Genomic DNA, 27,850 nt, shown 5'->3' on the forward strand with positions numbered 1-27,850 from the left:
TTAACATTATGAAAACATCAGTTGCTGGTAATACCAGTTTATTTATTTTACAAACAAAGAGCATGGGAATGCTACATATTTTGAAAACAACAACAACTGCATGGTATTACGTGATTGATGCATCCTTTTCTACTTTGTAAAACACTTCAAAATGTTAACTTGATTTACTATTTTTGTTGTTTTATGCTGGAGTAGTGAATGGCATTTCTACAAATATTTTCAGTACTGGGGTTATGGTTTTTTTTTTGTTATTGTGTAATTAAACATTTTCAAATTAAATATTTACAACTGATATAACAGAGGGTTGAATACATAATATTAGTGATTTTGCTGATGTAGTTCTGATGCATTTCTGCTCACAGAAGTTATATTTTGGTATTTGTAGGTAAGGTGAAACCATTGCAAAATATCTTAAGGTATGTAAGAATCATTTCTGACATGTACACAGATCATAAATATTCAGATCTGCAACTTAGAACTTGCAAGATTGGGAGAGTCCTTGAACGAAAATGACATTAGAAAATAAAGGAATATAGATCATCTTTGAGTACCCAGTCATTCCTCAGTCAAGAACTTGTGTAGAAACACAAGAATGTGCAACAATGTGTCAACCACCCACTGTAGAAGAGGCTTTTAGCAAAAGACTAGGGCTTCCCAGTTTGGCTTGGATCCAACAGATGGAATAGTGCATTTAGTGCTGTTTATAGTTTCATGAACAACTCTTGTGGGTTGAATTGCATTTCTAACCCATTTAAGTCAAGAATCAGAAGTATAGTAACATTTGATAATGTAAAGGTCAATGGCAAAAGGTATGGTACATAAGCAAGAAAGATTTCTAGCTAGAACTTAATGTTTACACAAGTAACTTCCAGAGAATGAGTGTTCACTATTCCATGAAAAACATCAAATATGTCACATGTATTTGTGTGATTGAACTGTTTAAATGGAAGTTGGAAAATCATCTTCCATCTACAACAGATGGATTATGGAAAACCCCTACGAAGTAGTAGTATGCTTTGGACTTGATGGCCTGACAATGGAATCCACACTTATCAGGTTATGAAGAAGCATTGCCATAAGATATAATGGAGATGAGGTTCCAAAGTAGTTTTAATAACCAACCTTTGTCTACAGTGGCATGTCAATCATACTGTTACATTCTTAATGTGATGTATATGGTTATTGTATAAATAAACTTGGTAAATGTCTAAAAAGATGTGTATAGCCTGATTTGTAACTCAAAGATAAGTTTTTAAGCATATTACTTACAACTTGATGACAAACCTGATGACTAGTTATAACCAATATGGTTCGTGGCTACATTTATGAATGGGTGTGTAATTATACAATTTGTACAGTACATCATTCTCCTAAACAATTTGTTTTGCCAGTCACTACTGTCAGCATTTAACTTTGACTATGATGTGTATTTCTATTTCACCATTGTCATGAAATTTTTCACTTTAGATCTTATAAGCACCAATATAATTGTTTTGAGTGTCAGCTTTTATCTCTGTAGTGAAGTTTACACAGAAGAGTTAACTATTTCAAAAAGTACCATTAGAATTTAAGTGAAGGTCTCTTAAATAGATAGTTTTTGGAGATGCAGCTTCAGTGCTGAACTTGACAATTTGTTCAGCTTGATTTTATGTCGGATAACCTCAGTTATTTAACGCTTACTTGTTGGAGGACTAGCATGTAACTGATGAGTTCAAATACGTTATTTTAGGATTTTTTAAAGTAAACAATATCCAGTTCATTCATAAACTTTACTTACATCACAATCAGATATATGTATATATAGTAAACATCACTAACATGTTAGCTGCAACATTAGAATGCACTATTTTTACATGATATGGTCAACAAGTCTTATGGCATTTGTACAAAGAAAATATTTGCAACAATGACACTTATGTTGTCAGTTTTAATGCTTTTTAAGCTGGAAATATCCAAAGTGTTGGGGAAATGTAATCAAAACAAAGTTTCTCAAAATATCTTTAAAGAATTACTTATTTTCTCAAGGGCTGCTTCTAACAGATTTAAATTTTACATATATTGCCTCAAAAATTAATAAATTGGAAACAAACACTACCAATAGCAAAAAATAACATATGCTGTTGATAGTCTATTGCTATCTAACTTGTTGAGAAATATACAACAAATTTAAATTCTGAGTAAGATATTTCCACAAACTGTTAGTTTAGTAAAATTATTTTACCAAAGACTGTAAAAGTTATACAGGTTTATAAGTAAACCACTGAGGAAACCTTTGCAAAATTTGCTTGGCCAGTTGTTTTTCTTCAGGAGTCGAACACTCTCCAGATAACCCATTCTCAAAGATTTTTTGGAGGTTTTCTCTTTGGTGAAAGTGAGTCTCGTAATCCGAGTGACAAATAACATTTTCAGCCAAAGCTAGGTATGTTAGACGACGCTAGGAACAGAAAAGATTGTTGCTGTTAAGGAAATTATTTGGTTATTTTAATGTAAAAGGGCAATTAAATTTTATTATGGAAGTAAAATAAGTTTTGAGAAATGTAAGTTGTAAATTGTTTACCAGTAAAAATAAGTATACAAGAATAATCCCCATATGGCTCCCATTAGTTCCAGTAGATTGAATGGAACTCGCACCAAAGCAAATTAAGAAGATCCTATTCTCAGTTAAACGATTCAACTTGCTGCACTTATTTTCAATCTATACAAACCATACATAGCATGATTCACAAAAGTAAACAATGCAAAGAAATAAAAATTTTTTAAGAGACTGGTTTGCAACAAACTTGTAGCAGCAAGTATACAAAATTATTTAATGGAAAAACATTGTGTGAAATATTACATAGCAAAAGGGAATCACATTCAAATGTAGACAATTTATATTTTTTAACATTAGACCCAATGAGGTATCTTGGTTTCTGAACTACAACCAAATACTTTTGCTGCCATTAGTTCTCATGAAGACAGAATCCTATTATTGTACAAAGGTCTTGCATGGAGTGATGTGCAGTGAGCAGAATTCATGTCCGAGTATGATTGTTTTTAACATTTCTAATATGAAATTCATGACTTATTTGAGAGAAATAAAATTCTTGTATCTAGCATATCTACTGAGTATTATAAACTGTTTTTAAATATTTATTGTTGGCTTTTACAGTTAGAATTTTCAAATGTGAAATTGTAAATATCAAAGTTAAAAATGTTAAATCAACAAATCTGACTTAAGTATCTTGTTTGTAATGAAACTAAAACCTGAGAGGTCTCTGTGAGAAAGTACAATACACCATATATACTGAAAACTGATCACAAGAAGTCACAACGACTTTTTCTAATAATGAGGATATCCAATTGATGAAAATCATTCTAATCTTTATAAGAATGGGATGTTACAGTTACTGTATTCATTACTGGGTTAATTTTTTAGTTTTGATCAGAAATTAATTAACAGTAATTTCAGTTTATTAGAGCTATTACATTAAACTTTAGGCCCATTGGAATTTCTACGTAACAAATACCTTGTCTCCTGGTGTCAGGTCCATCAACTGACGAGTAATAATGTCAAGTAAAACTTTGGTATCATTCAAGTAGAAAAGACTTGCTGTAGTTGGGTTTCCAAATATATCAAGAAGCATTTTGAGAGTTGAGTTAGGGACATTTCCTCTATTTTGTAAGATATTAACTAGGTCAACTGCAATAGAAAAGTGAGTTCTGTTGTAGTATAGAATATAAGTTCAATGATAAAAAATATATTATTACCTCTTAAAACACGAATTATTTTCTTTATTATGGTTGGCAATAGAGTTTACTGAACTGTAAAGACCTTTTCTTGCATGTTTATGACAACAAAGTTTAGGAAGCAGTTTAAAAGCATGTGGGGGAGAGAGGTTTATTTGACTAAGCAAAGTGAGGGAATGTGTGCCATTACAGCCAAGGTCCAGAGCTTGCTTTAGATGCTCTTGAATCACATTCTATGCATTGTCTCTCTTTTCCTGAGGGTAATTTTCCTAATTTTGGTGCATTTTTACTATTACATTTTGAAAATTTGGTTAAGACTAATTTATTATGTTTTATACTGAATTATGCTCATTGTGAAACAGTTGCAAACCTAAATGTTAAAAAACAAGCAGATTTTAGCAAAGCAGTAGAATTTATGTGACCTGGTACTATAGGACATCTTGATCACTGAGAATTCATAACAATGTTTCCATTTTAGAAAAAAAGAACTCAACTGATTACATGATTATTGTATTTAGAAAGTCGAATTTTGTAATATAAGAACCAATACAAACATCACACATCAAGTCGAGTCAAAATACAAGATTTAATTTTATCATACTTGCATTGGCAGTAAAAGTTTAAGTTACTATCTCCTGTGTTTATAAATAAAACCTTGGAGACACAAATAGCATACCTGTGTTCACAATAAAACCCTCATACACAAATGACATTGTGTTTGTATTAAAAATCCTTGCACACACAAATAACATCACCCATGTTTGTAATAAAACTCAGACATAAATAATTACCTGTAACTTTCAATCAGACCAAATTACTTACTTGGAATAAAAGTAAACTCATCAATGCATATAGATAATTTAATACACTTATTTATAAAGATCAGAATGCACTGATATATCAACTGGATATCATCACTGTTAACAATTCTTATTTGTGACAAAACCCTCAGACACAATCATCACCTCTTATATCCATAGGTATCCTCTACTGAATGTGGCACATTCAACACCTTATTAAAATACTTTGTTATAACAATTAGCATAAAATCTTTGATAATAATCCATATTCTTATAGTATATAAAGTTTGTTTTTATTCTATAGGCAATGTTTATCAAAACTGGAGTTTCCTTAGTGTGACACATCTGAAAATTTCTCCAGGTATCTTCTATAATTTATTTGCCACCCCTCCAGTAATGATGAAATTAAATGTAAATTGCTCATTATAAAATCATCATTGCTCAGATAAGCCATAATATACATAGGCTTCATTTCGTTTTCACAACAGAGCTATCAAACAGAAAATGAAACCCCTCCTGTCACATCCTTTCTCAGGATTTGTTAATAGTTCTCTCTTACACTTAATTATATGTTACTTAAACCAATAAATGCTAAAGTTTTCATCATCGAATGATGTGTTGTATTACATTGTTTTCTGAACAGATAGTCATCAATTTCACTTGTAATACAACTTTGATCCCACAGGAATCACAAAGCTTAGTCGGGATGAATTTCTAATGGCACTTGTCACACAGTTTAAAAGCCAGAAAAATTGTGATTGTTTGAGGACATTGTCTGCTTTCTTGCATGTTATTATTGTATTTTGTTTGGAGTGTTAATTAATGCACTTCCACTATTAGCATAAAAAAAAAGGTGTCATGAATATTCAAACAGCAAAAACAAAAAAGTATTGGGTAAATACTATTTCTTGTTTTTCATCTTTATTTATTATTATAAAAATAAAATATCAAAATAGAAATCTCTTTAGGTTAGTTAAGTTAAATTAGGTAAAATTAAAAATAATAAAAATATTTCATGAGACATCCACAAAAACAGCTCAGTAACATGAACTGCATGTTTTCCAAGTGATTTATAACGTACAATGGCACATAGTAATTAGACATTGTTCAAAGGACAATACAACAATAAAATTTAATTATACACAGATGTATACTTTAAGGAGTTTAAACCTACTGAGGATAAATAAATGTAGTTTCATGTTACCTTCGAAAACATTATAGAAAGAAAAAAAGAGCAGTTCAGATAATGTTTTTTTGGTGGTTACAAAGTCAGTTAATTTTATGAACTATGCAGAGAATTAAAGATAGAGAAAATTACAGATAAAATATAATTTTTACTGAAAACAAACTTTTGATTTCGGAGGTTTTAGGGATTATACAAATGAAATTTGGGATTTTTAAAACGAAGAAAAGTATTTCTAATCTTAAAATGATTAAAATCTTAAGTCACTTGGCACACAGACTATTCTAAACAAATACTTAATATATTCAAGGCCAAACCTTCAGTTTACTAAATGTACTTCATTAAGAGATATGATTTTTTTTAATGTAAAAAACACTTACAATGTGTACTGAAAGTCTACCAAATTTTGTGAAGATATACACATTAAATAACAATTTAGTAGTATCCAATCTATAAAGACTTTGAAAGTGTACCAACAGGTTACATGATCAGTCAAATTGACTGAGCCTGTGTTGAAAGAGTTAAATTCTTCCTTGTAATATTTTTCTTTACATTAATATATATCAATATGCATTGTAAAAGTGGTTTATTCCATTAATAAAATTGACTTTAAGGAAAAAATCATTTTGCAGGAAAGCATACCCAACTTGTAACACTGTTCCTATAGGAAAAACTGCATGTTATAATGTTAGTTTGTATAACATACTGTTTTTTAGGAATGCTTTTCACGTAATATAGCAGGTACACGTGTATGTTCATTACCGTAGATTTTATTAAAACTGTTTTTGATACTAATGGCTATTTTACTTCATGTTTATAAAATTCTGCAGGTATACTGTAATAACTTCTACAGCAACAATGAACAAACAAGATTGCTCTTTTCAAAAGAAAGAACACCATTAAACCTACCTTCTCTATTCACAAGCAACAAGAGCTTTTGGGTGAATACAGCAGCTTCAGACTGTTTGCTGAGCGTAAGGAGTATGAGGTTGTCTTCAGCTTTCTCAAGATGAAGATTGAAAGCAAGTAGAACTGCCAGCAACATATCAGCCATCTCTTCATCCACTGAACCATCAAAGCAACCATCCATACATGAAAAAACAAACTTGCAGAAGTCTTCATTGATATAGCCTTTTCACCAAGAAAAATAACAGTGGAATAAGAAAACTATGATTTAGAAGAGGAATAAATACAAGTAGAATGAGTCGACAGCTGTCTTGCTCTCCTTTGTGCAACAAAAATACATGCTTTCATAATGACATCCTTGTTATGCATGGTGACTGTATGATCACCTGTCTTGAAAAAAATTACACTGTACAAGATTCAATTATCACAAGTTAAAATACAAAAAAAATATTCTTAATACATTCAACAGCAAGATCACAGAGTACAAAATACTGAATCCAGAAATGCAAAAGCACATGACAACTGTGTGGAAGTGAAACTGTAAAAAACAAAAATAAAATGCTGTTTTAAGAGACTTTATAAATCTTGATACAATGGATCCTAAAATACTTTAAAACAATTAGAAAAGCCCAATATTAACAAACATTGTTTGTTTGAAAACTTCTAGAAGCAAGAATACAAAGAAAACCCAAGTTTAATATTTCTCAAAATCTTCAGCTTTGAATATCTAAGCTACTATTTCTTGAATATATTAAAATATTTAATCTTTCACAACAGGCTGGATTTCAATAAAGTTTATTTACTATAAATTAACTTTATATTATTTTAATTACCTCTACTTGTAAATCCAATACAGAAAACATCAATAAATTATTTATTTTAATTATTAATTTTCTGATTTTTTTTTTTAATTAAGTACAAAGCTACACAACAGGCTTATCTGTGTTCAGCCCTCCACTGGCATCGATACAAAGTTTCTAGTGTTGCAAGTCTGCAGAGATGTCGCTGCACCATTGGGGGACGTAAACTTAAGTTGTTTTAGCTACATAAAATTACTATAATGTGTCAGCACAACAAACTTCAAGGATATTTAAGTGAAAGTAAAAAAGGCTTAGAAATACCCCTTTTTTTTTTTTTTAAATGGATATGAATATGAACTTATGATTCTGATTTTGATAAAATGCTAATAAAACCAATTTATTAAAATTTTGGGAAACAGTTCATACAATAAATTGAATTTACAAAGGTCATATTATAAAAACTTCAATAAACAAAACAAATCAGCTCATTATTGGATGTTTTAAAATTTATAATATGTATATGAATTTCAACAATTAAGAAAAAAAGGCACATCTGCATTGACCCTTTTGGTACAGGCTTGGTATAATACACAAGACTTTATCTACACGTTTGCACACATTAAATCTCTGCACTATAAATTTTGATACAACATGTGTATCTTCACAAAATTTAGTAGACTTTTAGTAAAGATTACAAGTATTTTGTATACAAAAAATCATTTTTTTTTTAAATTTTTACTAAGGATTTATTTGTGAAAATAATTTGTTCCATTACAAGTCTAAGTGCAAAGTGATTTCATGTTATGATTAAAAAACTACTCTTCATCCAAAAAATCTCAAATACTGTTTGCACAATCTCTAAAACTTCCTAATTACATTTGAAATGTTTGTTTTCAGTAAGACTTTATATTTTGTTATTTTCTATAGTCTGTGCGGGGTCTATCATTTGACTAAACTCATATCCATCACAAAAAAACTAGGAAAAACAAATTATGCTTTTTTTCATGCTAGAATGATTACATATTATAACATGAAAATATAAATGTTTAGTCTAAGTAGCTTAAGTCTCACAATGCTATATATTTACATATATATTTATTATTTTTATTATACTGACCTTTCAGTCATGCCTAGCTAAAACAATATAACTTGAAATGGTGCAGTGCATGTGCACTCATATTATGTACCAGCAATATAAAACTAATCTTTAGTCTTTCTTCCCTGTCTTGGCTTTGTTTTAGTGAACTAGTATTTTGTAGTATACAGTCACATTTCAGTTATTATACATAGGTTATTATTATATAGAAATAAATTAAACTTATTTTTCTTAAAATACAGAACAATAAATAAAAGTGAAGCAAACAATCTCTTCTCACTACCACATTTGTACTCACTTGTGAAGGATAAACTTGTTTGTATATACAGTTGAATAACAAATATATATATATCTATATTGATAACATAGAATTCTATTATAATTTATTAAGCTTAGTAATTAAGATGTGATTTGATTTTAAAAAATATGAAACTTCAAACAAACCAAAGACACAACCTGCCTTCTTGAAATCTTGGATCAAAAGAACATGGTAACCCTTTCACAGATTAAAATGGCTGAAAAGACTATTCTGGACATTCTAAGCTGTTTATTGGTTACAAGGGACCATTTACAAAAATAGAGGTAAATGGGGCCACTGTGTTTGATTCAGTACATAAGCCATTTCTCAACAAAAGAAAAAGATTTAAGGTTCTTATTTGATATACTAGCTTGAAAACTAGAAATTTGAGTTCCTAATTTGTACAAAACTATACTTAGTATTTTGACAAACATTTAATTTTAAATAGTGCTACATTCAACATACCACGTTATTCACTAAAATCTATATTTATAAGACAGCTTGTATTTTTTATTTTTACTTTCAAATTAAGAAATGAACTCATATAATATTAAAATTTGAATTATCTATAGTTTGATTCCAGACTTGACATAAATTCATAAAATAGTAGTTCAAACAAATGAGATGACATGATCTTTCACTTGAGACCAGTAGTGAAAGGGTTAAGTTACCACAGCAAAAAATGTTGTTCTTAACAGAAGTGATGATACTAGACAACATTCACTTTTGAAATACCAAACCAGTCATAAAAATGAGGATAAAAATCTTCAAATCTTAAACTGTATATGACAGGATTCCTACCATCAATTCAAATACCCATCACACCAAATATACTTGCCCTTTCAACCATGGGGGCATTATAATATAACAGTCAATTCCACTATTCATTGGTAAAATAGTAGCCCAAGCCTTGGTGGTGGGCGATGATGATTAGCTGCCTTCCCTCTCGTCTCACACTGCTAAGTTAGAGACGGCTAGCGCACTTGTGAAGCTTTGAGCAAAATTCAAACCAAACCTACCAAAATGAAATTGGTAAAAGTTGTTGACAGAAAGTTAAATTTGTAACATTCCTTCAAAATCTTTTTTTGGTAATCTGGTATAATTTTTCTTCTTCTCATTATCAATAAACTTTGCTTAGAGTCTAAGCATGTTTTATTATTATTTAGCTTGTTTATATTGCACTGAAATATTTGTCAGTCATTATTTGACTGTACTTTTTCCATCCTTTGTAGATTATTTCAGTCTTCCAAGGTACAACAATGTCATACCTTAAACGTTTCACTTCTTATTCAAAACACTTCTAAATTAACCATCTTAGAAACAAACTATGCAAGTTTATATTGTGTAGTTTCATATTACATGCAACAATTAATACTGGACACACATTTCACATTTATCATTTAAATGTAGCTACAACAAAGATCTAAAAAAAAAAAAATCTTACCATAAATATCATTGGGTAGTCTTTCACCAGTGCTGAAAAGAATGGTTAACAGCATTGCTGACTGCTTTATCCTGATGTCATCTACACGGTATGGAAGAAAAGCTAAATTAGATGTTCACACTTCTGTACAGCAAATTAAAACATCCTTAGCTGAAAAAAAAACAACAAAAGAATAATCTAATAAGCAAAACAAAGCAACTCTATGTCAGCAGTGTGTTTCAACAGTATATAATGTAATAAGTAAAACAAAGTAACTCTATATCAGCAGTGTGTTTCAACAGTATATAATGTAATAAGTAAAACAAAGTAACTCTATATCAGCAGTGGGTTTCAACAGTATATAATGTAATAAGTAAAACAAAGTAACTCTATATCAGCAGTGGGTTTCAACAGTATATAATGTAATAAGTAAAACAAAGTAACTATATCAGCAGTGGGTTTCAACAGTATATAATGTAATAAGTAAAACAAAGTAACTCTATATCAGCAGTGGGTTTCAACAGTATATAATGTAATAAGTAAAACAAAGCAACTCTATATCAGCAGTGGGTTTCAACAGTATATAATGTAATAAGTAAAACAAAGCAACTCTATATCAGCAGTGGGTTTCAACAGTATATAATGTAATAAGTAAAACAAAGTAACTCTATATCAGCAGTGGGTTTCAACAGTATATAATGTAATAAGTAAAACAAAGTAACTCTATATCAGCAGTGGGTTTCAACAGTATATAATGTAATAAGTAAAACAAAGTAACTCTATATCAGCAGTGTGTTGCAACAGTATATAATGTAATAAGTAAAACAAAGCAACTCTATATCAGCAGTGGGTTTCAACAGTATATAATCTAATAAGTAAAACAAAGCAACTCTATATCAGCAGTGGGTTTCAACAGTATATAAAGTAATAAGTAAAACAAAGTAACTCTATATCAGCAGTGGGTTTCAACACTATATAATGTAATAAGTAAAACAAAGTAACTCTATATCAGCAGTGGGTTTCAACAGTATATAATCTAAGTAAAACAAAGCAACTCTATATCAGCAGTGGGTTTCAACAGTATATAATGTAATAAGTAAAACAAAGTAACTCTATCAGCAGTGGGTTTCAACAGTATATAATGTAATAAGTAAAACAAAGTAACTCTATATCAGCAGTGGGTTTCAACAGTATATAATGTAATAAGTAAAACAAAGTAACTCTATATCAGCAGTGTGTTGCAACAGTATATAATGTAATAAGTAAAACAAAGCAACTCTATATCAGCAGTGGGTTTCAACAGTATATAATGTAATAAGTAAAACAAAGTAACTCTATATCAGCAGTGTGTTGCAACAGTATATAATGTAATAAGTAAAACAAAGTAACTCTATATCAGCAGTGGGTTTCAACAGTATATAATGTAATAAGTAAAACAAAGCAACTCTATATCAGCAGTGTGTTGCAACAGTATATAATGTAACAAGTAAAACAAAGCAACTCTATATCAGCAGTGGGTTTCAACAGTATATAATGTAATAAGTAAAACAAAGCAACTCTATATCAGCAGTGGATTTCAACAGTATATAATCTAAGAAGTAAAACAAAGCAACTCTATATCAGCAGTATGTTTCAACAGTATATAATCTAAGTAAAACAAAGCAACTCTATATCAGCAGTATGTTTCGACAGTATATAATCTAAGTAAAACAAAGCAACTCTATATCAGCAGTGTGTTTCAACAGTATATAATCTAAGTAAAACAAAGCAACTATATATCAGCAGTGTGTTTCAACAGTATATAATCTAAGTAAAACAAAGCAACTATATATCAGCAGTGTGTTTCAACATCATGTTAATAAAACAGCATTACTTAATTACCATCAAATTAAGTTTTACACTAGTTATGACATTTAAATGTTTAATTACACACATGGAAAATACTTGAAATTCATTTAAATCGTAACATATTCTTGCTTATTTATTATCTGCTGGATTGTTCACAAAAGCTCAAGTTAACCCTACATCGTATTCTGAAATCATTTCTACAGATATTTAGTAAAGTATGTATTAAATATTTACACAGAATCAAGACCATGTTATTTAATATTAAATTTAATTTTGCAATGTAGTTGTGATAATACATTTCTATTTTACATTCAAAAATCTAGGTTTCATAAAACCTAAAGACATCACAAGTTCAACACAGTTTAACATAAGACAAAGATGGTTGAATCGCATTTGTATTTAGATCTTCAGATGGTTCTAGTATAACTTAGGTCATAGCCCAAGGTTGCTAAATATCAGTTCTGATCTCAGCAAAATGTTCAATTTTAAGAACACGTTAATTTTAAAGCCAATACGAGCAGCTTCATGCATGTGCAAATTATGTTTTATCTCTCTGTTCACATACTTAGACAAATTGATCAATCATAAAGGTTTACACAACAATGTTTACTTACCTTCTCAATTCATAAAATTATTTTTATAAGCTATAATAGATATTACATGCCTGTTGTCCTATTTCAGTTAAGTAGCCTCTAATGCTTCCTATATAAAAGTTATTTTCTGTAAAATATACATTTTATCTCTCACCTTATCTTAACACTAAGTGTAGTAAACTCAATTTACAGTGAAATATAATGTTGAAATCACATGAATAATACAATTTTTCTTTTAATGAATGCAGTATTGACTTAAACTATTCAAATACTTACTTTAACAACTTCCTCTTAACTTTTTCATATTTGATTTCTTTTAATTTTACAGTTTCATTGCTGTATTTTGTATCATTGGAGCAGTTATCCTCTTGTTAAAAGCAATGAATTATAGTATGAATCTATTAGCTGTCTCCTATATGTCTAACATAAGCACCACGTGTTTATGAGGTTTAATGTTAATACATAATTAAGCTAGCTAACAAAATGTTTTTATATTTTATTGAATTTTTGTGAAGTTAAGCTGAAAAGTTTGTGTTTTTTTTGTACATTTCAGTTATTCCAGTAGATTTTTACTTCCACAAGTCTTGTTGAGTCTTCCAAAGTTGGGTGTCCAAAACAAAAAAAAAAAACTTGTGTAGCTTTTTAAACACAATAAAACATATCAGTAACTAGAATAAATGTTCCAAAACTACTGTCATTTATCCAGCTTCCTAAATAACCTATAAATAGGCTAAAAAATCTTTTAGCATTCAAAACAGTAATACACAATCATTTCAAATGAAATATTTTCACTAAGTAGTGGTTTATGGTGATAAAATGACATGACTTGTCTGATTTAACAGAGAAGAATCTACTCTTTCTATTGATTATAAAAAAGTCCATCAGCAATACAAAATTGATTATCAAACAATCTCAAGAATTAGAGTGAGAGAAAGGTAACGGAGTTTTTCTGGTAGGTTTGACAAGTTTCTTGTTACTTCAATAAATCAAAAAGTACGAGGTTGAACCTCTATAGTATTGCTTGTATTTATGTATAGTTTATTTCTAATTGGTTATAGACTGTAAAAACCTAGAGTCAACATTAGGAAATTCTGAAATAGAAAAATCAAAGCTCAAACACATTACACAACATAGAAAAACAAAGAATGCTAAAAACTGTTTAATATAACCAAGTTAAAATGTAGGAAATATACAATTACATAGTCTTTGTTTTTAAATCAAGTTTCATTGACATACATTAATAATAAAGTCATGTAATTAAATTTTGAATGTGAAACAAGATAAGGTCATGACATCCACAAAAGAGCCAGGAACAGATGTGAAAGGTTGATTAGTTGCACACCAATGCTAAAAACAATTTATGAAATCAAATGTGCAAGTGCTGTTAGCACTTGGAATAAAAATATATATACATTTCTAAATTGAATACAGAGGCTACAAACTAGAAAATTCACTTCATACGAACTATGCTTATATATATCACTTCTTCAATGAAAAAAAAAGGAACTGAATGTGTTCCATATTTTATTTGCAAAACAGTAACAGCATTATGGCTAGTGAGGAACAAACTTAAAATACATATGAATGTACTAAAGTACAGAATACATGTGATGTTCACTTCAAACAACACAGATGAAACAGCTGTAAGCACCATATACTAGCTGGCCAGTTTATTAGAAATTATGTACTCTTTCAGATTTTGACATGAACAGCAGAAGCAAATAAGGTTGATCACTTGATTCATATAACATTATAAATGACAAGAGCAAGAACGTTAGCAGCCAATCTAACAAATATGGGGCGAGGTAAAGATATTGCAGGATTCAAAAGAAACTTAACAGATGTCTCAGTGGTTAAGACAACTTCCTTGGTAGGTTGCTTCTATATATGGATCATTTGAGTTTATCAACAAGGGCAAAAGTATGTCTGCTTAGAGAGGCAAATTTAGTTGCAAACATGTAGTGACAAACAGGAAGGTTGCCATTAACTATGGCAGTAGAAAATCACTGTGTAAACCACTTGAATCTGTTACCAACAAGAAAGAAATGTTGTGTGGTATAAAGAGTTGGACTAATAAAGACTGGTAAAAGGTGATGTGGTTCAGCGAATCAAGATTTATATATTTTTTGCCATAGATGGGAGAAGGTTTGGGATAATTCATGTCTTTTGTGGTCCTAAATTTTGAGGCCTCCAGTAGTGAGGTCAATATTTGACACATGTTTTTCTGCCATACCATGGGCCCCTTTATAAGACATAATGAAGGGCACTGCTTACCCTCAGCATTTTTATTGTTAAGTGTATCCAGCAATGCTTCATGTGGACCCTAATGGGGAGGACTATTTCCAAAACAGTATTCTGTCCACTGTACCCAAACTGTGTACACAGAGTTTGAAGAACATGGTAAACTTCAGCTACCTTCCATAGCCTCTAGACTCCCCAGATCTTGACCCACATAAGCACCTAAGAAAACTTGAAAGATACATTTACTAACACCATTGTCTGCCTATCTCGTACAATATTTATGACTGAAAGGGAAAAACCCTCAGAACAAATTTCAGTGGATACTATTCCATGTCATATCATAGCTGTTATTAGGGCAAAGGATGGTCTAACATGTTGTTAGCTGTGATTCCTCGTAACATGGCCAGCCAGTGTATACGCATGTATCTATATCTATACATATATTGTGCATGTAGTAAACTGATCATTTAAATACTTTTTAAACAAGTGTAATAAAAATATTGTTGTTAAAACATACTTGTTAGTTATACTGTCATTCTTAGAAAGCAGGACTAACTGTGAAAACCTGAGACATTCTTACCCGATATGAATATAAAACATTTTGTACACTAAATTGTCTATCATCAAAACTATGTATCTTTGTCATTTAATCATAACACATCAATAAAAGGAGGCAACACAATCTGGCAGTTAAAGGTTTGGACTCATAATCAAAAGCTTACAGGTGTGAAACCTGCCAGCTCCAAGCCATTGAATCCTTACACAAGTTACTTTACCACTATTGCTTCAGTCTGCCCAGCTGTATGATAGTTATAAGAAGGTAGCTGGAGTTAACCTGCAACAAGCACCCAGTAGAAATGTGTTACATTCTCTTCTACTTGTGCTATAGGAAACCCATCTTAAGTAAGAGCCTTATGTGCCTTGCAGGCAAGAAAAAGGTTAACTTACTTAGATTAATAAAGAAAATTAAACAGTTTTGTTAAGAATACAAAAATGTTCTTTACCATCAACTGTTGTTTGAATATCCCGAGCTAGCTCCATTGGTAGAACCGAGTAAAGCAGTTCTTTAACAATTGTCATGTCAAGGTCACAAAGAATAACAAACACCCGAAGAAGATCTAACCTTAATTCACGCCGAGGCTCCTACGATATAACAAAAATAAGACATTTGTATTTACAGACCACTAATAAATTAAATTTTTAAATACTTAAGAAATAATAGACCCCTTAACATCAATTTGTTTAAGCAAAATAGTATTATTTTGTGCAAGACAGTTTTTACAGAACCATCCTACAAGTAACTCCAAATTAATACAACACAAGTATTATACTTATATTTCATCTAATTTATTCAGAAAAAAAAGAAAGGAACAATTTTGTGGTGTTAAGGCATCAATGTAAAAATAAAATAACAAAAGATCCCTAAAGGTCATTGCCCAAGGAAATAAATATTTAACTGCAAAACAGATAATAGCAATTTTAGGTTTCAAAATTACTTACTCAATTTATTTTCCCCACTCTTTTTTCCCCTATATGTATCTACAATTTGTTCAATAAGACTTCCTTTTACCTTTTTCATGTTTCAAAAAGTTGTAAAAAAAAATTCACCGATAATTGAGGAAAACATGCAATTATTGAGACTCTTAAGTGTGAAAATGTCTGTTAATCTGACAAACCTTTTTAAATGTGGCTAACAGTTAAGGAAATATTCTCACAATGGCAAATGAATTATAACCCTTGTTTATTATATCATTTTTAATTCTTCCAGAATAATTTGACTATCCTGTCAAAATGATTCACAGACTTAAAACAAACAACAAAAAACAAATTCCAGGTCTCTAAATCATGTCCAAGAGGATTAAAAATATGCATTTTTCAGAGATTTTTGTTCATCATAAATTCCTACCAGTAAAAAAAGAAATTGCAAATTATAATTTTTAAAGACATAAGAATCACAACAATTGGTATGAAATATAAACAAACCTGTACTTTTCTAACAACCAGCTATTTAGTTTATTTCTTTTTAATTATTATTTCAAGGGGAATATTTTTAATAACAATTAAAGTTAACAATTTTCAGAACTGAACATATTTGAGCACCCCTTTCATGAGTTTCTGGAATCTTTACAGACCTTGTGTAATGAATCTTCAATTGGTATGATTTAGATAGCTAATTCCTAGAAACTGACAAATATGGTGAACATCTAAGCTTTAAGCTCTGTAATTTTTAGGATGTTAATGGAAATATTAAAGAAGCTTCATTCACTTTCTAAGCTTCATCAGGTGAAGTTCCATTTATCTGTGAAGTTTATATACAGTGTAAACTAAAATTATTCATAGTGTCAGTTGTATTCTGCACGTTATGCAACTGAAATTATCAGTGATGTCAGTTTGTATTTAGTACTAACTATTGACTAAAAGAAACTACTTACTTAGAGTGAAACTAAAAATTAACCTAGTAATATGTATTGCTAATTAATACGTCACATGATGTTACTTCAAATTTATTGGTAAATACTGCAAGCCACATAAAAACTTACTTGCAATTTTTTTCCTTTAAGATCAACATATGCTTAATTACCACATGTTGGTAACTGAAGCATGCTACTAGGGGATAACAGACTTTAGTTTAAGCTTAAATGCTAAGGTTTTACAAAACTAAAAATACTTGTTTTAACACTTGTTATTTTTACACAATTACTAGTATATTCTGCTGGTACAACGTATGATGTCAATGTATTTGTAAAATCTCTAATTACTTTGTTGAGAAGTATTATAACTACATTTACACAGTTAAAATGTTTCTAAAATATAGTGTGTTAGTGAATAACTTAGCTACAGAAAACAAGAGAATAGCTCCTTTCAGGTCAGGACCTTGAAGCTCTCTAACTGTCATAAAAGTTGATAAACCCAAAAAGTTGGAAATATGTAGTTTAAAAAGTTTGATATGGTACTTAAAGTTTCAAACCTTTGTTTTATGAATACTTTGGATTAAAAACAATGCAATGCCTACCATGGCAGTAATTAAGTGTAAACTATGGTGTAATTTAAACCCTACTCAAGTTTAGAATTCAATAATATCTATTATGTAAAGTTAGGAATAAAATTACAGACAGATTTCTGTAATCTGGAAGAGGACTGTTCAGAGCTATCATACAAGAAAAGCAGAAGAAAAAAAAAGGGTTTAAGAAATTGAACTTTCTTTTCCCACAAATAACTAAGTTTGGGGCCATATCTTTATCTACAAATAACATCCACTTCTCTCTTCCACAATTCTAAAGATCTGGTTTAGCTGTACAGAAAACACCTGATAGTGACCAAAAATAATTGGACACCGCAAAACATATGGAAGTCCAATTTTAATATATTTGTGTAACATTTTTAAAATTAGATAAAGCTGATTTTACACTTGAAATAAAAACATTAAAAAGAAGTTGATAATGCTTACCACAACACAGTAAATTAGCAAAACAAGAACAAGTTGCTTAACAAGTATTCCCAAACATGGCATTTTTATACACGATCTTTATACAATGGCATGATTATTTTACTTCCCTCATATAGCCCTCAGTGGCTCAATGGTACGTCACAGAGCTGAGAGCTTAAATGTTGAAGACTAGATTTCAATAGTTGTGGTAGACATTGTAAAGATAGCTTGGTGTGTAGCTTTGTGCTTAACAAAAAACAAACTGCCTTATAATAGGCTTTATTCTTAATTTTGAAAAAATAATTACACTCTAAAACTACATTACATAAAATGCAAGGAGACTTTCCTGTGTATTAAAATTATACATAAACTCGTGTATACAGATAAATTTATTATATTTTACACTCCTTACCATCTGATAATAGGTGGCCAACATGACTAAGTCCTCATAGTTCCGACTTTTGAGCACCTTCTGTGATGTGAATGGATCAGATTCTTCCTATAGAATAATTTCTTATTTAAATGTCACAATCATATGAAATCAATGACAGATTTTAACCAATAATGAACAACAGTTTACTATTTTGTTTTGGTAATGTTAAAGAATAAAGGCTTCACTCTTAGAAAAGTTTTCATAATTTTATGTGATAAAAGATTCCTGTCAGCTTTGGCTATTAAACAATTGAATGAAGTTATTTAAAAACAGCTTTTGAAAATACTTACAACTAAAAATTTCCTTAAGCCATAAATTAAATTCATGTATTTACATTATAGAAACAAAATTTCTTGAAATTGCAAAAAAAGTAAATTATTTAGCATCTGTATACCCTTGAAATAATAAATATTATATACATTATTAAAAACTTTTTTTTAATAAGACAAACCTACAGAGAACTGAATAAGGCTGGCTGTGTCATAAGGCCAGTATTTAGTTGATTAAACTAAGATATCTGAAGTTAGAGAATTTCAGTGGGCAGAGAAGCATAGGAGAAATTTAGATAAGGTAGTTTTGGCTTAATCTGTTTAGAATAGGCCTAGTCTCATTGTAAGACATGCATACTTCTTTATAGCATAAATTACTTCAATGTCTATATACAGTGTTATTTTACAAATGTTAACTTAATTTTAATCAGTTTCTCTGTTTGCAGTTTCTTTTAAAATTGAGAATTTCAAATTGTGACAGCTATTACATATAAAAACATATATCATTAATGCACATCTATAAGCTCATGTACTAATGGTTCTACCATTCAGTCTAATAAAAAAACTGCTATTTCTATAACTGAAATACTGTTGGCATAACACTAAAAATATCATTATTGTTATGTCTTTGTTATATTCAAATTGTTCACTTTATAGATAATGCCATTTTGATTAATGAACCCCATTAACTGTGAATTGAGCAAATTTGATCTATTGATACATTTTTATAATATATTTATCTTTTCACATGTGTTAAGAAATTGCTTAAGCACAACTGCACTGGACTTTCTGCTCTGTCAACCACAGAGAATCAAGCCCCAAATTTTAGCACTAAGCCAACAAGACTTACTGCCATCCCATTAGAGGACTATTCTAAGGCATCAACATTCTTTTCTCAACTTCAATGAACAGAGAGTAAGTCAACAAATCAAACTACTGACTTTGCCATGTTCAACACAAATGAAATGGAGAAAAATAGGGAAAACAGAAAGAAAAAATTAAAATTATACAACAAATGTTATTACTTCATGCAGTATTTCAAACAATGTGATTTTTAGAGAAATTACAAATTTTGTCACAATTGGAAGCTTAACATCAAATAAGAGGATGAAATGTACAAATAAGTCATCCAGATGAGAATGCTATATAAATTTCATTTATAAACATAAACATCAAATCAGTACAAAACATTCACAGAAGTAAATACAATGACATCTGGAAGAAAAAATAAATGATATAAAAGTTATGAAATAACCAGCCAAAAATAAAGAATGTAATTACTTTTAAAATACATGAGATCTGTTTAAAACTAGTGTTTCAAAAGAGAAGTCAATGAACCTACTGCAACTTCAGGAAATTGCAGAGTAAAATAGAAAACGGCAGTTTACAGTTACTCCATACCAGACTGATGATGTTGTACAGTTAAAGAGGGATCTATGAAATTGATTATTTAATTGACAGGTCTTAAAGTGAACTCCATATTACCATGTTTTAATATTCTGTGTGAATATAGCATAAAAATCAAAACAGTATACTCCTTTTGATAATTTAGACTGCGGCTTTTGACTAACTCTGAAATTAGCAACATTAACAAACAGGTTACAGCAGTGACATGAGAAAAAATGTTTAGAAAGATTATTAAGCCATAATTATCAACATAGTTATGTAATTTGACAGAATGAAGTGGGGAGTTCAGTAACCTAAGTTATTGTTTCTCTGTCTCTACAGGGTTTACTATTAGAAATGCAAGTTACACATCACCGAGCTGTGATTCATGGACATAATTATCTTCTTTGAGAAAACAGAGAGGGCACTTCAAAAGCTTAAGTTACCATTTCTCTGTCTACAAGGTTTACTTTTAGAAGTATAAATCACAACGAACTATGGGATGTGCAGCTTCACCTTTCATAACATATTCGTTTTGATGTGATATATGACTAAACAGTTTTCATTAACTTGAAATACAAGGTAGGAACAAAATCAGTTGATTTGTAGTAAAAATGTAGGTCACATTTTGATAATGCAACTAGATGAATGAAAACAAATTAACAACAGTTCTTTTGTCCACTGATTCTAATATTCTTGGGATTACAAAATTTAATATTTTGACACTGGTACATGAGCAAAGTAAGGACCATACCATTAAAACATTACAACATAAAACAATAATTGTTACAGTTTACCAAGAGAGTAGCTAATTCAGTCAAATCTTCTTTAATAACTGCTTCGTCCTCATGTACTGGCCAGCTACGCTGCTGTTGATCATTACGACATAACCACAGTTTGTTCAGGACCACACATATCTTCCTGTCATCATCTTTATTCACATTCTGAATCTCCTAAATGAATTTGCAAGAAAGAAAAACTGTTAGCCACATAATAATCACTTAGTACTGTTACAAATATGTTTAAGAAAATACTCAGACTGTATGCTTATGTTTTTATACACAACAAAAGCCCCACTCTAACAATTAGTATAGTAAAGAACTGAAGTACCAAACTGATAAAGTAAGGAAATATGATGAAAACAAGTATTACTGGAATATTAGGTCATGAACTTCCAAAATCAAGATTTTTTTAATATTTGTTCTAACAGGAATAAACAAAACCTTTCATTCCCTTCTCAGCATTCCTGTCAGCAATTTACAAATCAGTTTTAATCCCATAATTCCTGTCTCAAGCCTTCAGTTTTTAGGTGTCTTACATTTTAATCATTCTTACCATACACAACAGTACATACATTATCTGTTAGGCCTGCTAACATTTTCTTCAAATCAGGATGATGGTCCTTCATAATTTCCAAGACAACAGAAACAGCATTTTTTGACTGTTGGTGACTAAGGTTGGTTCTCCTTCTTACTTCTTCCACCAATTTTACTAACAGCTCTGGACCACATATATTCTTTTCAGGCAAGGGCTCTTCGTGTTCGCTAGTCTGTGTATCTGTGGTGTGAACAATAACTCCAGCTGTGTTACTAGCTACTGGAAAAAATAAATAAAAAGTGAGTTATTTCTCCAATTGAAATACAAAATACTTTCTCTCAGTAACCCTCCATAACATGATACAAAAAAACAACAACATGAACTTTCAATAATTCTTCTATTACATGACACACGAACCTGAACTTTCCCTTAATGTTTTATTAAATGATACAGAAACCACAGAGTTTCTCTTAATGACTTTGTGATATGATACCAAAAATGTTACTTTTCCACAGATTCTCAGGAATTTTGAAACAGAAGTCTTGTTATCAAATAAAGCACCTCAAAGACCAATGATTATTATTTTTACCATTAATTACATTAACTAATCTAATGTAATGATAAGTTAGCAAACAATGATCTACAAGCATGTTTTATGGTAAAATAAGATTTTAATTTGTGTATGTTAATTGCTAACATTATACAATTTGACATAAGTATGTGTGCAAACATTCTTAAAAAGTACAAAATTCTGTGACAGATTATATACAAAACCTGAATTTCATAAATGTTATTAATTTTTATGTGCAAAAACATTTAGGTGAGATATTATCTGATAAACTATGATAAGTTGATTTGTTAATTATAAATACATTTCAAGTTAACATACCATCTTGAAATGTTGTCTGATGAACAAGTACAGCCTCAGGTAATTCAGATACTTTGTTTCCCAAATGACTTAGAAGCGATGATCGCAAGTCAAGTAACATCCTGGTGAATTACACAACATATATACAACAAGCACTATTGAACTGTTTATCAAACATATTTCAATAACATCAAATGAATTCAGTGTTGACCTACTACCTACTTTTTAATAAAACCCATAATCATGGTTTAAAGAACTACATCTTAAAAAATAGCTTCCTCAGAAAAGTATCTTTAAATCACTACATCAGAATTGTCCCTCAGTAATAACTCCACCAGTAAAGAAGCTAAGAACAGAAATGTAATTTACATGGAGAATGAGGGATGTGTTTATTTCATTTTCACTTAAGGGGACTGTCCCCCCTTAAGTTGCAGCAGGGACGGTATACTTTTCATCACAGACTAACACACTATGAACAAGTACAGAAGTGCAAAATACATGAAAAGTTTTGGGGTAGTTCTCCCCCTCCCAACTTCTGAAAATCAGAGTAACATCCTTAATTTAGAATTGCATCCCAAGAACTGTGGTTTATAAAGCTTATTATTATCCACATCATAGTTAAATCCAGTTTCCACAGATATACCATATACACATATCGCAAACTAAACTCACTCTGTCAAACAAATTGTTACTTTTCTCATAAAGCTAGTGTTAAATGCCACACATGTCACCAAACTTTTTGATCTGTCTGAATCTTTCATGCTCTACAAGTTCAATTTAAGGATACATACAGTGTTTACACGTGATAGTACTGATAATCTCTTAGGCTTAACAAAGAACAATTACTTAACAAGTTTCTTGTTTTAGTTGGAAGAAAAGTGCATCATTATTCTAATTTGTGTAAGCTATTTTATTGTTCCTTCTAGACATCTAAGCATATTCCCATTACTCAGAGAAAAAGGCTTGTAGGTAATATGTACACTCCAAAGAATAAGCACAAGGATGGGAAAGATGTTGATAATTTGAAGAATCATATAAAATGTTTTAAAGTGCTAACTTACAACTTCCTATTGTTATTTTTAAAGTTCACTGATTGGTATATAGCTAAGCATCAAATGTAGGAAAATAGGAGACACTGAAAACTTTTTTAAACTGTCGAATTACTTCAATGATTTTGTAGCCACACCTTCAACTCTCTATCTTCCACAGAAGGTTTTGTTGTTTCTATTGTCATAGCAATTATTTGACCACAACAAACTAGGCACATAAATAGCTCACTATATATTTAGTGAGTGTGTTTGTGGAGATAATGAATGTCTAATAAGTTTAAGTATTTATGACATAAGTAGGCCTCATAAATGTCAGATTGAAAACTGAAGATCACAATGGCTGGAAATAGAACCAGAACTGGTTATGATGTCAGCACACATAGCACTAACACTTTCCAAAAGGTAGATTTATTTGATGGATACTACTTCTGGTAAGAGTTAGTGGCAGACTTAATCAATCCTAAGTTACAAACTCCTAAATATGTTATGAAACAGATAAAGACTGTTGTATCCATCCTATCAGCTGTGGCTTGTCAAACTCCTCTACAATCAATTCTTGAGATTAAAAACAACTGTATGAGAAATAATTCCTTAGAACAACTTTCTACCTTAAAGATGCTCGACGAGGTTCCTTGGTTGATTCACCAGATTGATGGATTGCTGATATTGCTCTTTCCAACCATGACAAGAATTCAGTTGTTTGAACCTAATATTAACCGAAAAAATTCAATATCAGCTACTGTCATATACCTTACCTACACTTTTAAAGTAACTATTAAAATATTTCAACTAGTTTTACTACATAACACTGCATCTTACTAGTTTTAAAACAGAAAGGAAATGATTTTGTGTATCAACATGCTTTATCAAAATACCTGTATCCCGTGAATGTGACAATAGTGTGTTTTACTCAGTAACAAGAAGTATCCATTCACACTAACAGATATAATTTCTTTGATTTTATAAATCAGATAATAAATTGACTATCTTAATCAATAGTCATTGTATTTTATTTCTCAAGAATTGAGATTGGTAGCTTATTTGTAAATAAATTATTTTAAATGTTTAAGTGTGTGTAAAAGATAAAAGGTTAATGCTTCATCAACTCCACATTTTGGTCTGTGTGTACAAATACAATTGTAAGTTTTTATTTAATGTTTAACGTAATACATTTCCTTACAAACTGAAGTTCAACAATAAGTACAGGATTCTTAAATGTAGTGCTCACATTTTGTAACAGATGAATACTATTAAGGACCTTAGATGGCAGCACAAAACAATACAGTAGCATCAACAACTGTTGAATGTTTTTCAATATGACAAGAAACTTAAAGTAAAAATGTATTCTGAAGACAGCTGGTATGGGTATTAAAACTAACTAAAATAATATAGCCATCTTTGGAATACATTTTGTAGGTAATGTTAAATATGTTTATCATAGTAAAGAGCAATTTGTTTACACATACTGATGTAATACTTTAATATACGAAGGTCAAGAGAATACACCAGCAGATTAGTCCTCTGTTTACCATGAATTAATGCTCAAGTGGAATAAATTGTACCCAGTGTTTGGTCTCCTGAGACTCTGAATGTGTAGGATAATTGTGGAAGTAGTTTCATGAACTTGTGAAAATCTCTCAATTACATTCTGTTTCATCATAACCTTAATTATCTGCTATGAATTAAACGCAAGTCATATGGCACAAGAAATTTGATACTATAAATGTCATGACAGTACACAATGACCAACAATATGCAGTTGATATATTCAGTTTTGTCCAACATCAAAAACAGATTCTGCACTAATGTTGCACCATATTAAAAACATCTTTCTGTCTCCAGTACCATACAAATAACACAAAAATTAAAACCAAAATACAATAAATATTGCAGTTACTCCCATTAATATCTGCTAAATTTTCTTAGATGTATCTGGTGTACCAAAATTATTGGTAATGGTGATCATTGGTACCAACTGAACCAGTGTGTGATCAAAACATCATTCCTATTATAAAACTAACCTTATAATAAAACTAAGTTTTAGTAAAATATTTATTAATTTTGTTTCTCTCATGAGAACTTAATTGCTAGTTTTGACTTCAAAAGTTCACTCTGCATTAGACAATTGCAAAGTTGTTAGTGTCAGTTAAAACCAGGTGACTAATCTAAATGAGAAATATTGTAATTTGGCTATTCCTATAAGTTTAATCAAAAAAATGAATTTCTTCTAAAATCATACTATCCACCCAAAACCATCATATCACATAAATGTATAAATAAAGGATTTGTATTATTAGATAAAATGCTGAGCATAAGAGAATAATACTAGTATATACAAAATGAACTTTCAATATTATAAAGACTATTTTTAACTATGATAAAAGAATGAAAACTCTCAGCTAAAAACAAAAACTTTGACAGAATAGGTATTCACGCTTATGTATCTGAAAAATTTCAAGTATGAATAACACTGATCATTAGAATTCTAAGCAACCTCATTACACAGACAGAAATATAGTTGTAATGCTTAAAACATTTTTTGAACTCATGTTTTTACTTATTCAGAAGACTAATTACATAGATGTCAAATTGTTGTTAAAGCCACAAGTCTACTAAATTTATTAAAGTGATTAAATTATGTAAGAACTTTTTCAAAGCCTCATTTTTCAGCATCTGATGCACAGCTCTGTTACCATAAAGAAGTATGCTTGAAACTACGAGGGAACATAATAAGACATTTTGCATAAAGCATCAAGTTAAAAAATTACTTGACCAGTCTTGTGTGTGTATTCCTTTTAAAGGTAGGGAGAAATTTTCCCTCATGAAATTCTAATTTTGTTAAAGCAGCCAGTTTATAAAAGATTAATAAACTGTTACAAAGTTCTTGACCTTGAAAAAAAAAAAGACTGATTTGAAACTATTCAGAAACTTAAAGTTGAAGTGTACTTTAACTATATTTTTTATGTCTCTTGGCACTGGTTACATTTTTGATGACTTGGATTATGTACCCAAATGACCTAATGAACTATGGCATTAAACAAAAAGTCATCTGCAATAGCTTTCTGTATGTAACGTGCTTAGTTGAGATGCTATTATAATCTTTCTGGAAACCTAAATGGCCAACAAAGAAACATTAGATAAACTTAAATACTATTTTCAACCACAATCTGATATAATGCAACACTAATCACTGATCTTTTGTCAAGTTTATTTTCACTCTCTTTAGTTCTATTTTCATCCATATACTTCATTTTAAACTTCAAACTCAAAAAGTCAACAACACAATGACATAGTCTTTTTGCTAATGACAATCAGTTCCTAATTAACTTAATCTTTTAACTAAACCAACAGATTTTTTTGTTTTTTTCAAATTCACATACTGACGGTCACTTTCTTACAAACAGCAACAATCGCACATTACATCCGCATAATTACCAAATTAACAGGTCCACAAACCTCTCGTTGCGATGAAAATCAGAAAAATTTTAATATGGTCTACTACAAGTAGTTAATATTAATTAGTATAATTACTTTGTACCTCTTAGCGACTTGAAAGCCTCACTAAAATTTAAAACATACTAGTAGTACCGTGGTCACTTACCTTCTTTTCCTTAACGTAAGCTCTTGGTACAAAGCCTGCAATTCCATTTTGATTTGCTACACGTATCCAGTTTGAATCTTGCACTGTTACCGAAGTATCTAAAACTCTAAAACGTTCACCTTCTTCAAAACTCAAAATTCTGTTGTCATTGCTCTTTAATGAATATAAAGCTTCGTATAACTCCGTACCGAACTCCCAATCCAAATCATGTGCCATTGCGGGTGACACTTTAGTCTGCCATCTAGTATTCTTTAGAAAAATTAGTATTATACGTCATTCGTGATGACGAGAAACCCTCTTGAAGTAAAAATGTATTCTCAAGACGACTGGTATGGGTATTAAAACTTTAATTAAAATAAAATTAATACCCATACCAGCCATTTTGAGAATACATTATACGTCATTAATAATGATATTTGGAAAGATATGTGTTTGTTCGTTGTTAAACACAAAGCTACTTAATGAGATAGCAGGTATCGACCCCTTGTTCCTTCCTTTTAAGTGTTATAAGCGCTGAAGCTTATCGTGAACCACCAGGGACAAAACGTCTGATTGATAAAATCAAAAGAAAAAGAAAGAAACG

At 30.3% G+C, this 27,850-nt stretch overlaps 1 protein-coding gene across 7 annotated transcripts; it reads right to left on the reverse strand.

Moving 5' to 3' along the window:
• LOC143233576 (NCK-interacting protein with SH3 domain) lies at positions 1–27,611 on the reverse strand. Of its 7 annotated transcripts, none has more exons than XM_076469921.1 (11): positions 27,268–27,611; positions 24,275–24,372; positions 22,639–22,739; positions 21,787–21,989; positions 21,230–21,385; positions 18,757–18,843; positions 15,922–16,060; positions 10,257–10,337; positions 6,622–6,843; positions 3,510–3,682; positions 1–2,434 (listed from the first exon to the last, which is right to left on the reverse strand). In XM_076469921.1, exons 1-11 carry the CDS (start codon positions 27,481–27,483, stop codon positions 2,237–2,239), a joined length of 1,674 nt encoding a protein of 557 aa, XP_076326036.1. In that variant the 5' UTR covers positions 27,484–27,611; the 3' UTR covers positions 1–2,236. The 7 variants fall into 7 exon arrangements, with proteins under 7 accessions (XP_076326036.1, XP_076326035.1, XP_076326034.1 ...); XM_076469920.1 differs by having other exon boundaries at positions 21,787–22,025; XM_076469919.1 differs by having other exon boundaries at positions 21,787–22,028; positions 27,268–27,610.
• Positions 27,612–27,850: the final 239 nt, after the last annotated feature.

The sequence above is a fragment of the Tachypleus tridentatus genome, chromosome 12, assembly GCF_004210375.1.
Source record: "Tachypleus tridentatus isolate NWPU-2018 chromosome 12, ASM421037v1, whole genome shotgun sequence".
Lineage (NCBI taxonomy): Eukaryota > Metazoa > Arthropoda > Merostomata > Xiphosura > Limulidae > Tachypleus > Tachypleus tridentatus.